This window comes from Ascidia mentula, chromosome 7 (assembly GCF_947561715.1).
Source record: "Ascidia mentula chromosome 7, kaAscMent1.1, whole genome shotgun sequence".
NCBI classification, from domain to species: domain Eukaryota; kingdom Metazoa; phylum Chordata; class Ascidiacea; order Phlebobranchia; family Ascidiidae; genus Ascidia; species Ascidia mentula.
The window spans coordinates 7,841,346-7,854,739 of NC_138572.1; the positions used below are offsets into that span (position 1 = coordinate 7,841,346).

At 39.0% G+C, this 13,394-nt stretch overlaps 3 protein-coding genes across 3 annotated transcripts; all 3 read left to right on the plus strand.

The window, feature by feature from the left end:
- On the plus strand, positions 1-4,137 carry LOC145909454 (uncharacterized). The gene is made up of 8 exons (XM_082996845.1): positions 1-87; positions 309-560; positions 627-671; positions 916-972; positions 2,350-2,511; positions 2,747-2,971; positions 3,504-3,917; positions 4,010-4,137. The coding sequence occupies exons 1-8, from the start codon at positions 36-38 to the stop codon at positions 4,135-4,137; spliced, it is 1,335 nt and encodes a 444-aa protein (XP_082852971.1). The 5' UTR covers positions 1-35.
- Positions 4,138-5,096: 959 nt separating this feature from the next.
- LOC145909043 (adhesion G-protein coupled receptor G2-like) lies at positions 5,097-8,876 on the plus strand. The gene is made up of 11 exons (XM_082996364.1): positions 5,097-5,164; positions 5,231-5,351; positions 5,629-5,835; positions 6,165-6,284; positions 6,587-6,724; positions 6,790-6,899; positions 7,139-7,346; positions 7,624-7,747; positions 7,806-7,966; positions 8,229-8,399; positions 8,707-8,876. The coding sequence occupies exons 1-11, from the start codon at positions 5,109-5,111 to the stop codon at positions 8,869-8,871; spliced, it is 1,581 nt and encodes a 526-aa protein (XP_082852490.1). The 5' UTR covers positions 5,097-5,108; the 3' UTR covers positions 8,872-8,876.
- A 1,275-nt stretch (positions 8,877-10,151) lies between these two features.
- Positions 10,152-13,267, plus strand: LOC145909455 (uncharacterized). Its single transcript, XM_082996846.1, has 7 exons — positions 10,152-10,231; positions 10,458-10,709; positions 10,775-10,819; positions 11,072-11,128; positions 12,505-12,666; positions 12,899-13,047; positions 13,247-13,267. Exons 1-7 carry the CDS (start codon positions 10,180-10,182, stop codon positions 13,265-13,267), a joined length of 738 nt encoding a protein of 245 aa, XP_082852972.1. The 5' UTR covers positions 10,152-10,179.
- The last annotated feature ends 127 nt before the right edge of the window (positions 13,268-13,394 follow it).

A 13,394-nucleotide genomic window follows, 5' to 3' on the forward strand; every position in this document is an offset into this window, starting at 1 on the left:
AGGTGCACAATTGTGGAGTAGTTGTATAGACAATAATGCTACGGAGTGTGTGGATTTTTGCTCATTGTATTGCTATAGCAATAGCAGGTAAGCTATATTTAGTTTACTTTCTTTTCATGTAAGACGTTTCATCAACTATTGAGAACGTAAAACCTGTTATTTTTTGTTCAAAGTATAGTCTCCGTTTTCAGCTACAGCCTCCTTCGAGCTTTTTCGCACACTCAACAGATTAGTTTCTTTAACCAGCTTGGAAAATTTACAAGCAATTCGTTTTTTAAGATTATTTCCGCTTAAAGCATCTGTTTTAGGCCAACTATACAGTTACGTTGTCTACACCGGAACTCAGCCAGCGGCTGCGACCAAAAACGTTGTCGTGGCCTTTGACCTTTGCACAATAACACCGGTAAGTATTAAAGGAAATTTCACCGTCAACACAAACTACTCTTTCAATTTCGTAACTACTTCACTGTATCGATGGGGATTCAAAGCGACAGTCGCGCGACTGGATAATAGGACCGACTACCCGGGTAGTGTTATTCTTAACTGGAGTCCCGTGTTTCGTGAGTAAACATAAGATTTCTAAACAAAAATTCCAGGTGAACATAACTGGATGCTCTTGCTTACAGCGACCACCATTGCGCCTACAACCGCCGTTGGACCGACTACAGCGGGTAAGAGAAGCACTAATGCAGTACTTCATAGTCTGGCTATGTTTACTTTTATTATTCACCCAAATGTAGGGAACTGCATTAATTTGTGTATAAGTTTGGTGACCCTTAAACTAGGAGATTACTGGTAAATGTTTCGACAATTTATTATTTCGACAATTCGCTGACAGCTGCTCTAACGACTTTGGCAACATCGACACAGACAAGTAAGAAAGTTTAAAAAATACCTGTACCGTTGTTTTGACAGTACTTTCAGTGACAACAGCAACGTCCACTACAACCGCTCAAAGTCAACCGGTAAGAGGTTTGTACAAAAAACAAAATTTGTGATGGACTTTAATATACTACAAACGACTTACTCTGTTTATGCATCGGTTAATTGTAGAATTAGCGCAATTGCTGTTTCGGCAGAGGTGACAGTTGCTTTATGTGTAATAGAACAGACAAATAACAAATTTGGGTGTAAGTAAAAATATATCATTTATCATTAGTTCTTTGTGCTCAAAGCAGGTGTGGCTATTTGTCACAAAACCTGTAACTGCAATTTGAATTTGGTAACTGTTGTTAAACGTCATGCCAGGAAGCGCACTATTTGCGAAAACAAAATCTTAGTCCCTTGCTGTCATAGCCGGGAAATAATTAAAATATCCTCTTCCCCGTACGCAGGCAGCAGGAAGGCGTCGTACAATTAATACCAACCAGCAACTGTGACGCAGGTTTATTGTCAACATCACATTGTCACCAAACAGAAAAGATAGACGTCAAGGAAAAAGCAGCCCAAATAATACCATTTTTAATAAATTTCTTCATAACGCTGTATGTGCTAAATCTGCTTGTGGTCCCCCTGGAAAACGGCCTGTACCTAATTGGGGACAATGGAACATCGTTTAAATTCTTACCAATCGACATATATCAGTGTGTCTAAATAGCAACAAAAACCTAATCAACCATCATATTTTTTTTGAAATAAACTGGTTGGTCAAACTATAGCAACATATCAACTCGAAAGGCATCTAGCCATTACCACGTCCGTTTGCTATTCACTCAAACAAAAAATCGCATGTAATGATCAACTTAATGTACTATTTCAGTGCTTTTCAACCTGTGGGACCATCCGCACTCGTGCGGATGAGAAAATATATTGTGCGGATGGGCAACATGGTGCGGATGAGTGCGGATGACAATCGCCCGATAAAAGGCTATTTAATCTAAGAATTTTTCATATTTGGTTACGTACACTAGCTTCAAGAAGCAACGCTAATCCTTCCCCTTTAATCGTCGGTAGGTTTCCAATCGTTTAAATTTCGAAACGTCCAAGAAAGGGCAATTTATCATGGAGCCTGGTTGTTGGTATTAGTTATGTACATCCTGGGGTTCGCAAACATTTCATGCGCGGTTTGGCCGCATTGTGCGGAAGAAACTTTCGTGCCACAGAAAAGTGCGGATAGAATTTAAAAAGGTTGAAAAGCACTGTACTATTTAATTAATAAGAATTGTTCTTTTGGCACTTAAGTTACAAAAGTGTTTATTGTAACCAACTCGTCGTCCACCATCCGGCGAGACTTCCTCAGGGTAATGCCAATTCTTATTAATTACTATGCCTGGCAGTAAGAATAGCACTATATTAATGTGCTATGTTTACATATAGTCTCCTCACATTGAAACTGCATTTACTTGCCAGCACTGACGTGGTACTCAAACGGAACAATCGAATACGCGGTGGATCCCACACTAGTGACATTTGCTGGCGCCAAAAAAAGATGCCAAGCACAGAACGGGACTCTTGCAATGATCAAGTCGTTTGCAACGACTCGGTTTCTGTTGTCGACAAAGCAAATCCAAAGTAGGCGAATTTTTTTATGAAATAGGCCTGGTAACTTTAATTTAACGCATTTAACTGGGAAAACAGTTTTGTTCGGTAATGGATAAACAGTTGGGCAGAGATAACATAATTTATCAAACTAGAAGGTTCATTTATTAATGTGACGACTTTTTCACCACAAGACCTAACAATTTTTCATTTGTGCCACAACTGACAATGACGTAAGAATGCTAACTAACATATTTGTCAATCGCAGATGTATCTTGGATTGGTCTTCGTGACCCTGGAGGTAATTATTCAAACTATACGTGGATTGATGGAACGCCTCTATTAAAGAGCCAAGAACGCTTCGCGTGCAAGTCATGCAATCAGACGAGTTTAAATAGACCCGAACGCTGTGTTGCTGTGGGGAAATTTCTCTGGTGGAGTTCCAAGCGATGCACAATAAAGCGTCTATCGTTGTGTCAGAGAAAAACAGCAAGTTGGTTTTATTTCTTGATTTTGTTTTCTGTTTACGATTTATCACATATTTGCTCATTATCATAATATTTTTATGTTTAACAACACTTTATTATAACATATATGATCACAACCTTTTGTATAAGTTTCCTCCTTTATCTTTTGAGCAAAGGCAACAGATTTTATGCCTGGAAAATACATGTATCCATAAATATATACTAACACAAGGAACTTTGTTAAGTAAACGTTTATAAACAATACAGTGATTAATTGCGAATATAGTTCGCTGTGGCCATTTGACACAAGATCCAAACTCCCATCAATATATGGAGTGGTTTGATAATAGTATGATCGGATTGATATAAAAGTGAATTGAAGGTAACATCATTTGATTTTTGGTTTTCAAAATCTGAAACCAGAACGCGTACAGTTGTTTTTTGAAGCTGCTCTGCATATAAACGTATTCCACTTTATTAAATCAAAACTAAAAAATTATTCTAGCTACCGTAAATAGGTAACCATACCTGAAATGATACAATTGCGATGTAAATTAGACAATGATGCAACAACGACACTCTTAGTCACAACAACGCCCTTGGCAACAACGACGCCCTTGGCAACTACGACACCCTTAGTAACTACGGCGCCCTTAGTAACTACGGCGCCCTTGGCAACAACAACGCCTTTGGCAACTACAACACCCTTGGCAACCACGACGCCCTTGGCAACTACGACACCCTTAGTAACTACGGGGCCCTTGGCAACAACATTACCATTGGCAACTACAACACCCTTGGCAACCACGACGCCTTTGGCAACTACGACGCCTTTGGCAACTGCAACACCCTTAGTAACTACAGCACCCTTGGTAACTACAATACCATTAGCAACTACGACGGTCTTGGCAACCACAACACCATTGACACGTACGACACCCTTAGTAACTACAACCACGATACCCATAGCAAGTACGGCTACAAAAAAACCTTTAGCGGCAACTGTTACAGATAACCTTATTTACGAAATTTTTAAGACAACATTAATTTCTTCTGTTTTCTAGTGTTTTGCGAACCCACTTCAATCTTTGTTGCCACTGCAAACAAAACCTTTATTTTTGGTCGAGTTAAAGTTGGAGAAACAGCAATCACTGCAACCATTTGTCTTTCCACAGGCAAGCACAAAATGTAGTTACATTAGACTTAAGAAGACTTACTCACGTTGCAATGCTGCAGGGAATCCTCAAGCTTCGGTGCCGTGTCTTCAAAACAAAACTCATTCATTCGCTGGGTATTACGGAAAGGCAACAGTGGTTGGGTGTGGAACAACAGTACAAAGTTTGACAAAATCGGTAGGTCGAGCCTATTACATCTTTCTCGTGGATCTGAAGGATAGTAAAAGTTTTGTTCAGAGTTGTGCGTCAGATTAGTTGATCATAAACTGCATTTAAATTTTTTGCAATGTCACCTCACGCACCAGCAAACATCAGCATCATATGCAGTTTTAATGAAAACTTTATAAACCTTTAAAAAAAGCGGATTAAACATAGAATATAATGTTTTTGTTGCTGCCAGGCATATTGCAACTTAATAATCTGTTCTTCTGGCAAAGATAAAACGTAACTTTATTCACCGACGTTTCGCCTGTTATTCAACAAGGCTTCCTCAAGGTAATGGTACAGCACACACTAACGCCAAAAAACGTGCCAACACGACACGGGGTTATCCCCTTTTTCGTGTTTGAATAACAGGCGAAACGTCGGTGAATAAAATTACGTTTTATCTTTGCCAGAAGAACAGATTATTAAGTTAAACTTAGAATGGTCATCAAGTAGTGCCATTTTCTTCACGTAACCTCGTTGCAGGTTATTGCGACCCAGGCTACAACGGCAAGTGTCACAGAAACGGTGGCAGCTCTCCAGTTACTGACCAGCAACACCGCAAACTTGAGTGCAGTGGCAATCAGCGACGCCAGTGTCTTGCTTGCGGAATTAAGCGCCACAGACCCACAGAAAGTGCTGGTAGGAGATTGGTAATGTAAATGATTGATACTGTTAAAGTTTACTGTGGACGCATCATCTTTAATGTAACTAACGTTAGCTTGTTAGTTTCTGATGACTTTTGATGCTTAGTAATACAGTTACAGATCAACGCAAAAACACTATGTACAACGTACTTCTAATCACAGACCAGCTTTCGACTTCCCTGCTAAACACAAGGTAGGTTATGTTCAACACAACAAAATCATCCAAAACGTTTTGTTTGTGAAATTTGTTTTCCCGCAGCACGCGGAGCATTAAGAATACCACTGCACTGGTTAACAGCTTGGGAACATTCACAGACCGCGTCACCATACCCGCCAATACTACGGAAGTCACCTTTTCAACGACCAAGACAACAATCCAGGTATGCGACAAATTGTGTCCGTATTTTATAAATGTTTCGTATTCTACAATGTTAAATATATCACCGTTGCAATAACCATTCACATCTTACATAAGAAAACTACGCCCGCAAGTCTATAATTATAGTATGTTTCTTCGAATTAAGCAAATTGTATTTTCTAACATATTTCTCGAAAAAGTGTAACCCTTTATAGGGATAGACACACTTTTTACTGTAAGTTTGTGCTAATATTTCGTGCATTAGCATTTTTTTTATCCTATTTCATTCTGATTTACAGGTGAACATACCAAAAAAGATAGTAAACAAGTATTCAAATGTTGTCTTTAATCCTGGTGGAAACACGCCTGGGTCACACATCGTAACTGCAACGATTCCAGGTTCACTACTAGACGGAATAAACGCAGGGGGAAATAAAACGGTTCGCGCAAGCTTTGTCTTCTATTCAGGCTCGGCGCTGTTTCCTGCTCATGAAAAAGCGCCTATGGTAAGTTTGAAAGTTTTAAAACTAAAGTTTAGCCCGTTTTGGCCACAGTCAAAATACATCTGATGCAAGAAAAGCCTTTTAAAAAAGATTCCTCTAATTACATGATGGTTGAGATTATCTGCTTCAAACAAAATAAAAGCATTCGCTGAATCGAAGCATAGGAAAAACATCGATACTAACTTAAGGATTCGTGGCGAAGTACGTTTGCTACAAGCTAACAGAAATTCGAAATGGTTGGCATAATTTGGCCCCTGGAGTTAATTTTTATGGTGAAATTCAACAACCTGTATAGGTATTTACTGAAACGTTAGCTGTAATTTGCTGTACAGGTGATTACCGCTAGGGTGAAAGGTTACAAAAGTACAACTACAAGCGTTCCATTACATTTGACATTCACAAACACTAGCGAAAAACAGGGGAAGTCGGCATTCACAAACGGGACTCTCAAGGTAACGTACCTATTTATACTGGGTACACAATGCAGTTAAGGATAAAAATTTTGTTTTAACATTTAAACTTGATTCATTCCGGCTTTGTGCTGTTTTGAGTTTTTCATATATTGTATCAACCGTAGTGCCTTAAAGCAATTTCTTTTTCTGTCCATAAACGTCCACTCGTTTTAGGTACACCGTCTTAATTACAGGTCTATGTCATGTAATATATGTGTCGTCCTCATATATATGTGACACCACAGATAAAGTCAGGTCAAAACCATCAAACACTAACCAATATATTGTTCTTTCTTATGCAGAGCCTTGTCACCAAAACCCAGTGCAGCGTGTATGATCCAGACAGTGGGGAATGGGTACCAAACGGATGCAGATTGGAAACAGGTAGCTCGCCACCAAAGTGTGTTTGCCACAAGTTGGCAAGCTTTTCCATGATAGTGGTGAGGAATTTAAGCATAGTTCACATAGTTTGCAGTCAGATTTACAAATGAATAATTCGTTTTAGAGCTCGAAGGTTTTACCGTCGGCGTACGCAATGGGAATAGTGAGTTACGCCGGATGTTCACTGTCGTCGCTTGGTCTGGTTTTAACCATTATCATATACTTAGGAATCGGGTAAGCAAACAATGTCAACAATTACTGGATATCTCTTTAGATTTATGAAGCACTTTGTCAACGAAACGCATTCCTATACGAAATGATATAAAAGTTGTACGAAACATATATTGCTTGCACTAGATATAAATACTATAGCTCCAAAAGCAACCTACATGTTTTTAGGGTGATGATTTTAATTTTGGTTCAAACAACTATATAATGTCTTTACCTGCTCTGAGTTTGTTAATGTTACTTAGGGAGTTACGCGTACGACAGCCGACCATATTCCTAATGAATATTTGTTTCAATCTGCTTCTCGTCAATCTATTATTCATGTTCGGTGTTGGTTGGTTGACCAACTTTGCCGAGTGTTACGTGATAACCGGTTTTCTGCATTACTTTCTACTCGTCACATGGTTTTGGATGAGCGCTAACGCATACAACATGTACAAAGCACTGACCACGGTATGTTGCTGGTTATACAGTTTTACATCTTCTTGTTTCGTTGACCTGTATAATTTCAGAAAAAATTAAAGGCTGGGTTGAATGGTAGGCTAATTTTCCCAACTACTTACACCGAAAGGATAAATTTGCCAGATAACATAGGTTTGCAGCGTAATTTATGACATACATATGTTTCCTCTAATTGGAATATGCACTGAACAGCTTCTTTATTATTTTCTATCTCAAACTGTCGCTTGATTATGGTAGAATAAATATTGTTCGTTTCCAATTCTAATAGGTTGCCTACATCGGCGGCTCTTCGGTGACGATACCAGCGACCATTTGTTACGTCGGGCCATTGGCAGTAGTGTGCATTGATGCAGTGGTATCGTGGGTTCTCGACAAAAAATACTACCACCCAGGTGATATAACAAGGTTATCTCCAAGTTCACAAATATAACTGACCTTGTTAATCTACAGATGACATCTTCTTCCAGTCACGCTACAGGTCTTATAATATGTGCTGGCTTTATGATAACTCTCTCCACTTCGGCTTTCTTCTGCCCGTCGGAATACTGGCTTTGATAAACATTGCAATCTTTGTTGTGGTCATATGCAAACTCACTTGCTTGAGGACAAAGGTAGGTCTACACCAACACGCAATATGTACGAGGTCTAAATCTGTGGTAAACAACAAAGGTTCTAATAAAATGCGCTTATGTATAGAAGTACAACATAAGACTGATTCGATGTTGGCCCAGTATGTAAAAAGATACGATTTCCTTTTCTGAATAAAATCGTCTCGCCACATAGGTAGTAATTAGTAAAAGTACCATAGAACTTGTGTTCTATAGATAATGTTGGCTTAATTTTTATAAGTAGAATAACAAACGCCGCATTTAGGTTCAGTCGTCCGCTCGAAAGCGCGATCGGAAGGAAGATTTCATTGTTGCTGTTGCCGTGTGCGTGATGATGGGACTGACTTGGATTTTCGGGTTTTTCATGTTGTTGTCTGAGAACGTTCTGTATTTGACAGTGATGAGTTGGCTTTTCACAATTTTGAATTCCCTCCAGGTAAAATGTATTTAATAGTCACACCAGCAGCACTGATGAGACCTTTAAGGTCGAAACAGTGGACATCTGTCTGCAGCTTATATACAAAATGCATTTAAGTAACTTTCCATGACACAATTTAGCCAAAGTTTTACGCATGGAGATTCTTCGTGTTGACGTCTGGTAGAATGTAAGCAAATTTAACGAAAGTGCCCGGGTTTGTCCTGGAATTTTAGCCTGTCGTTATACAACCATTATGACAAAAACTATTAATCGTTTTTAATTTGCTAATTACAATCACGAAGGTCAGTTGCAATTTTGTTCACAGGGATTTCTCATCTTTATCCTAAACTGCCTCCGACAAGACAAGATACGTAACATGTGGTTGGGAAAGCTTCTAGTTTGCTGTGGCTGCGGAACAACGAATGATAACCAACGTAGAGTCTCCACTCAATCAGCAAAAACCACGCGCTCTCGAGATTCGTTCGCGTAAAACCATACCGACGCCTGTAAAGCGGTCATGTGTGACCGAAACTTATGATTTGCTATGTTATGTATTTAATCTTTTGTGTCTTATATTGTCGACTGCAGTTACATACAAAAGTTGTGCGAAAAAACTATACTCAGACTCAAAAAATTCTCCTTGCCGAACCTCACCCCCAGTTTCAGATTAAATCAAATCATTGTAGCAGTTTTAACCAAAAATAGTCACCTCTTGGAAAAGATTGTTTGCTATGGTTTGTCTCTGAAACGCGGCTTTCTCCTGCCAGTTGGCTTACTCACCTTTATCAATATTGCCTGCTTCATAGTGGTTATTAGCAAATTAACCAAGCGGTAAGAAGCCTAGCCTTGCTTTAGGTTGCTATTTGCCGTATGTGGACCATATGCACGTCCTAATAATAGTAATAATAATATTTAAAGAGATGCTATATGCGGTTTGTTTAAAAGTTCATTTTTGTGGTATTTGTACATTGAATGGGAAAAGTCACGCAAGAAAATATTTCGCGTTGTACGTGTTGGCTTTTGAACATGCTGCCAACTCGTTGAGCGCATTTTTGGTGCATAGTTAACGTGTATTGCCTTTAAAGAAAAAGTGGACGTCATTTGATGGAAGATCGTAACGTATGAACAGGCCATAGATTTTTGGAAAACAAGCGTAATTTGGAGAATTGTTTGGCATTACTCGTTACGATAGGCTTGTTTCAACTATGCTTCTGAGCTGGCAATAAAAATATATTAGGATGTCTGTATAAGCGTATTGACGCGCTATGTGTATGTATTGCGTTTGTACACAGCTTGCTGTAGATTGCTTCCCATTCTGCAATAAGGTCTTTAAGTGAAATTTCGGGAACAAAACCAGTTCGGCTAAATACGTATGACGTCAAACATACGGTTCATTGGTGGGATAATGATGCACAGTTTCCGACTAAAGTGCGCCACAAAGATAATTTCCCGTGCAGTCAGGTAACATAAATAGCGTAACGGCATGCGCAGAGCTCTCTAGTTGTTTACATTTTCACATGCGCCTCAACAGTTCATCGCAGTTATTGGAAGCACGCTTACTTTCACTGGATCAATTTATGCGTTGAAAGGATTTTGCGTGTTAATTGTCACATGCGGCAGTTAGTTAAGTTCAAAATATACCGATATTGGCCATCTGATGCCACTGGTTAATTGAAAGATCACAAGAAGTTATGTAGGACGAGCATGATGACGTTGTATTGCCCATGGTCATTACTGAATCACAGTACACTTTTTTTGGATACAGGTACACAATTGTGGAGTAGTTGTATAGACAATAATGCTACGGACTGTGTGGATTTTTGCTCATTGTATTGCTATAGCAATAGCAGGTAAGCTATATTTAGTTTACTTTCTTTTCATGTAAGACGTTTCATCAACTTTTGAGAACGTAAAACCTGTTATTTTTTGTTCAAAGTATAGTCTCCGTTTTCAGCTACAGCCTCCTTCGAGCTTTTTCGCACACTCAACAGATTAGTTTCTTTAACCTGGAAAGCTTGGAAAATTTACCAGCAATCCGTTGTTTAAGATTATTTCCGCTTAAAGCATCTGTTTTAGGCCAACTATACAGTTACGTTGTCTACACCGGAACTCAGCCAGCGACTGCCACCAAAAACATTGTCGTGGCCTTTGACCTTTGCACGTTAAAACCGGTAAGTATTGAAGGAAATTTCACTGTCAACACAAACTACTCTTTCAATTTCGCAACTACTTCACTGTATCGATGGGGATTCAAAGCGACAGTCGCACGACTGGATAATAGGACCGACTACCCGGGTAGTGTTATTCTTAACTGGAGTCCCGTGTTTCGTGAGTAAACATAAGATTTCTGAAAATATTTTTACGAGAACATAACTGGATGCTCTTGCTTATAGCGACCACCATTGCGCCTACAACCGCCGTTGGACCGACTACAGCGGGTAAGAGAAGATAATGCAGTACTTCATAGTCTGGCTATGTTTACTTTTATTATTCACCCAAATGTAGGGAACTGCATTAATTTGTGTATAAGTTTGGTGACCCTTAAACTAGGAGATAACTGGTAAATGTACTAACCCGTGCTTATTATTTCGACAATTCGCTGACAGCTGCTCTAACGACTTTGGCAACATCGACACAGACAAGTAAGAAAGTTAATGCTTTAAAAAATACCTGTACCGTTGTTTTGACAGTACTTTCAGTGACAACAGCAACGTCCACTACAACCGCTCAAAGTCAACCGGTAAGAGGTTTGTACAAAAAACAAAATTTGTGATGGACTTTAATATATTACAAACGACTTACTCTGTTTATGCATCGGTTAATTGTAGAATTAGCGCAATTGCAGTTTCGGCAGAGGTGACAGTTGCTTTATGTGTAATAGAACAGACAAATAACAAATTTGGGTGTAAGTAAAAATATATCATTTATCATTAGTTCTTTGTGCTCAAAGCAGGTGTGGCTATTTGTCACAAAACCTGTAACTGCAATTTGAATTTTGTAACTGTTGTTAAACGTCATGCCAGGAAGCGCACTATTTGCGAAAACAAAATCTTAGTCCCTTGCTGTCATAGCCGGGAAATAATTAAAATATCCTCTTCCCCGTACGCAGGCAGCAGGAAGGCGTCGTACAATAAATACCAACCAGCAACTGTGACGCAGGTTTATTGTCAACATCACATTGTCACCAAACAGAAAAGATAGACGTCAAGGAAAAAGCAGCCCAAATAATACCATTTTTAATAAATTTCTTCATAACGCTGTATGTGCTTAATCTGCTTGTGGTCCCCTGGAAAACGGCCTGTACCTAATGGGGGACAATGGAACATCGTTTAAATTCTTACCAATCGACATATATGAGTGTGTCTAAATAGCAACAAAAACCTAATCAACCATCATATTTTTTTTGAAATAAACTGGTTGGTCAAACTATAGCAACATATCAACTCGAAAGGCATCTAGCCATCACCACGTCCGTTTGCTATTCACTCAAACAAAAAATCGCAAGTAATGATCAACTTAATGTACTATTTCAGTGCTTTTCAACCTGTGGGACCATCCGCTCTCGTGCGGATGAGAAAATGTATTGTGCGGATGGGCAACATGGTGCGGATGAGTGCGGATGACAATCGCCCGATAAAAGGCTATTTAATCTAAGAATTTTTCATATTTGGTTACGTACACTAGCTTCAAGAAGCAACGCTAATCCTTCCCCTTTAATCGTCGGTAGGTTTCCAATCGTTTAAATTTCGAAACGTCCAAGAAAGGGCAATTTATCATGAAGCCTGGTTGTTGGTATTAGTTATGTACATCCTGGGGTTCGCAAACATTTCATGCGCGGTTTGGCCGCATTGTGCGGAAGAAACTTTCGTGCCACAGAAAAGTGCGGATAGAATTTAAAAAGGTTGAAAAGCACTGTACTATTTAATTAATAAGAATTGTTCTTTTGGCACTTAAGTTACAAAAGTGTTTATTGTAACCAACTCGTCGTCCACCATCCGGCGAGACTTCCTCAGGGTAATGCCAATTCTTATTAATTACTATGCCTGGCAGCAAGAATAGCACTATATTAATGTGCTATATTTACATATAGTCTCCTCACATTGAAACTGTATTTACTTGCCAGCACTGACGTGGTACTCAAACGGAACAATCGAATACGCGGTGGATCCCACACTAGTGACATTTGCTGGCGCCAAAAAAAGATGCCAAGCACAGAATGGGACTCTTGCAATGATCAAGTCGTTTGCAACGACTCGGTTTCTGTTGTCGACAAAGCAAATCCAAAGTAAGCGTTTAAACTGTGTATGAAAAGGGCCTGGTAACTAATTCGCATTAAACTGAAAAACAGTTTTATCGGTAATGGCTAAACAATAAGGCAGAGATAACATAATTTTATCAAACTAGAAGATTGATTTAATAATGTGACGGTTTTTTCACCACAAGACTTAACAATTTTTCATTTGTGCCACAACTGACAATGACGTAAGAATGCTAACTAACATATTTGTCAATCGCAGATGTATCTTGGATTGGTCTTCGTGACCCTGGAGGTAATTATTCAAACTATACGTGGATTGATGGAACGCCTCTATTAAAGAGCCAAGAACGTTTCGCGTGCAAGTCATGTAATCAGACGAGTTTAAATAGACCCGAACGCTGTGTTGCTGTGGGGAAATTTCTCTGGTGGAGTTCCAAGCGATGCACAATAAAGCGTCTATCGTTGTGTCAGAGAAAAACAGCAAGTTGGTTTTATTTCTTGATTTTGTTTTCTGTTTACGATTTATCACATATTCGGTCATTATTATAATGTTTTTTTGTTTAACAACACTTTATTATAACATTGATGATCACAACCTTTTATACAGGTTTCCACCTTTATCTCTTGAGCAAAGGCAACAGATTTTATGCCTGGAAAATACATGTATCCATAAATATATAATAACACAAGGAACTTTGTTAAGTAAACGTTTATAAACAAAAGAGTGATTGATTGCGAATATAGTTCGCTGTGGC

Excerpts from the sequence above, each read along its gene's own strand:
- LOC145909043 (XM_082996364.1), top strand. The coding sequence starts at position 5,109 with ATGTACAACGTACTTCTAATCACAGACCAGCTTTCGACTTCCCTGCTA. Across the intron at positions 6,285-6,586 it reads TCACAAACGGGACTCTCAAG|AGCCTTGTCACCAAAACCCA; the intron begins GTAACGTACCTA and ends TTTCTTATGCAG. Across the intron at positions 7,347-7,623 it reads TGTACAAAGCACTGACCACG|GTTGCCTACATCGGCGGCTC; the intron begins GTATGTTGCTGG and ends CAATTCTAATAG.
- LOC145909454 (XM_082996845.1), top strand. The coding sequence starts at position 36 with ATGCTACGGAGTGTGTGGATTTTTGCTCATTGTATTGCTATAGCAATA. Across the intron at positions 672-915 it reads CGTTGGACCGACTACAGCGG|TACTTTCAGTGACAACAGCA; the intron begins GTAAGAGAAGCA and ends TTGTTTTGACAG. Across the intron at positions 3,918-4,009 it reads AACCACGATACCCATAGCAA|TGTTTTGCGAACCCACTTCA; the intron begins GTACGGCTACAA and ends TCTGTTTTCTAG.
- LOC145909455 (XM_082996846.1), top strand. The coding sequence starts at position 10,180 with ATGCTACGGACTGTGTGGATTTTTGCTCATTGTATTGCTATAGCAATA. Across the intron at positions 10,710-10,774 it reads TAACTGGAGTCCCGTGTTTC|CGACCACCATTGCGCCTACA; the intron begins GTGAGTAAACAT and ends TCTTGCTTATAG. Across the intron at positions 11,129-12,504 it reads TCAAAGTCAACCGGTAAGAG|CACTGACGTGGTACTCAAAC; the intron begins GTTTGTACAAAA and ends TTTACTTGCCAG.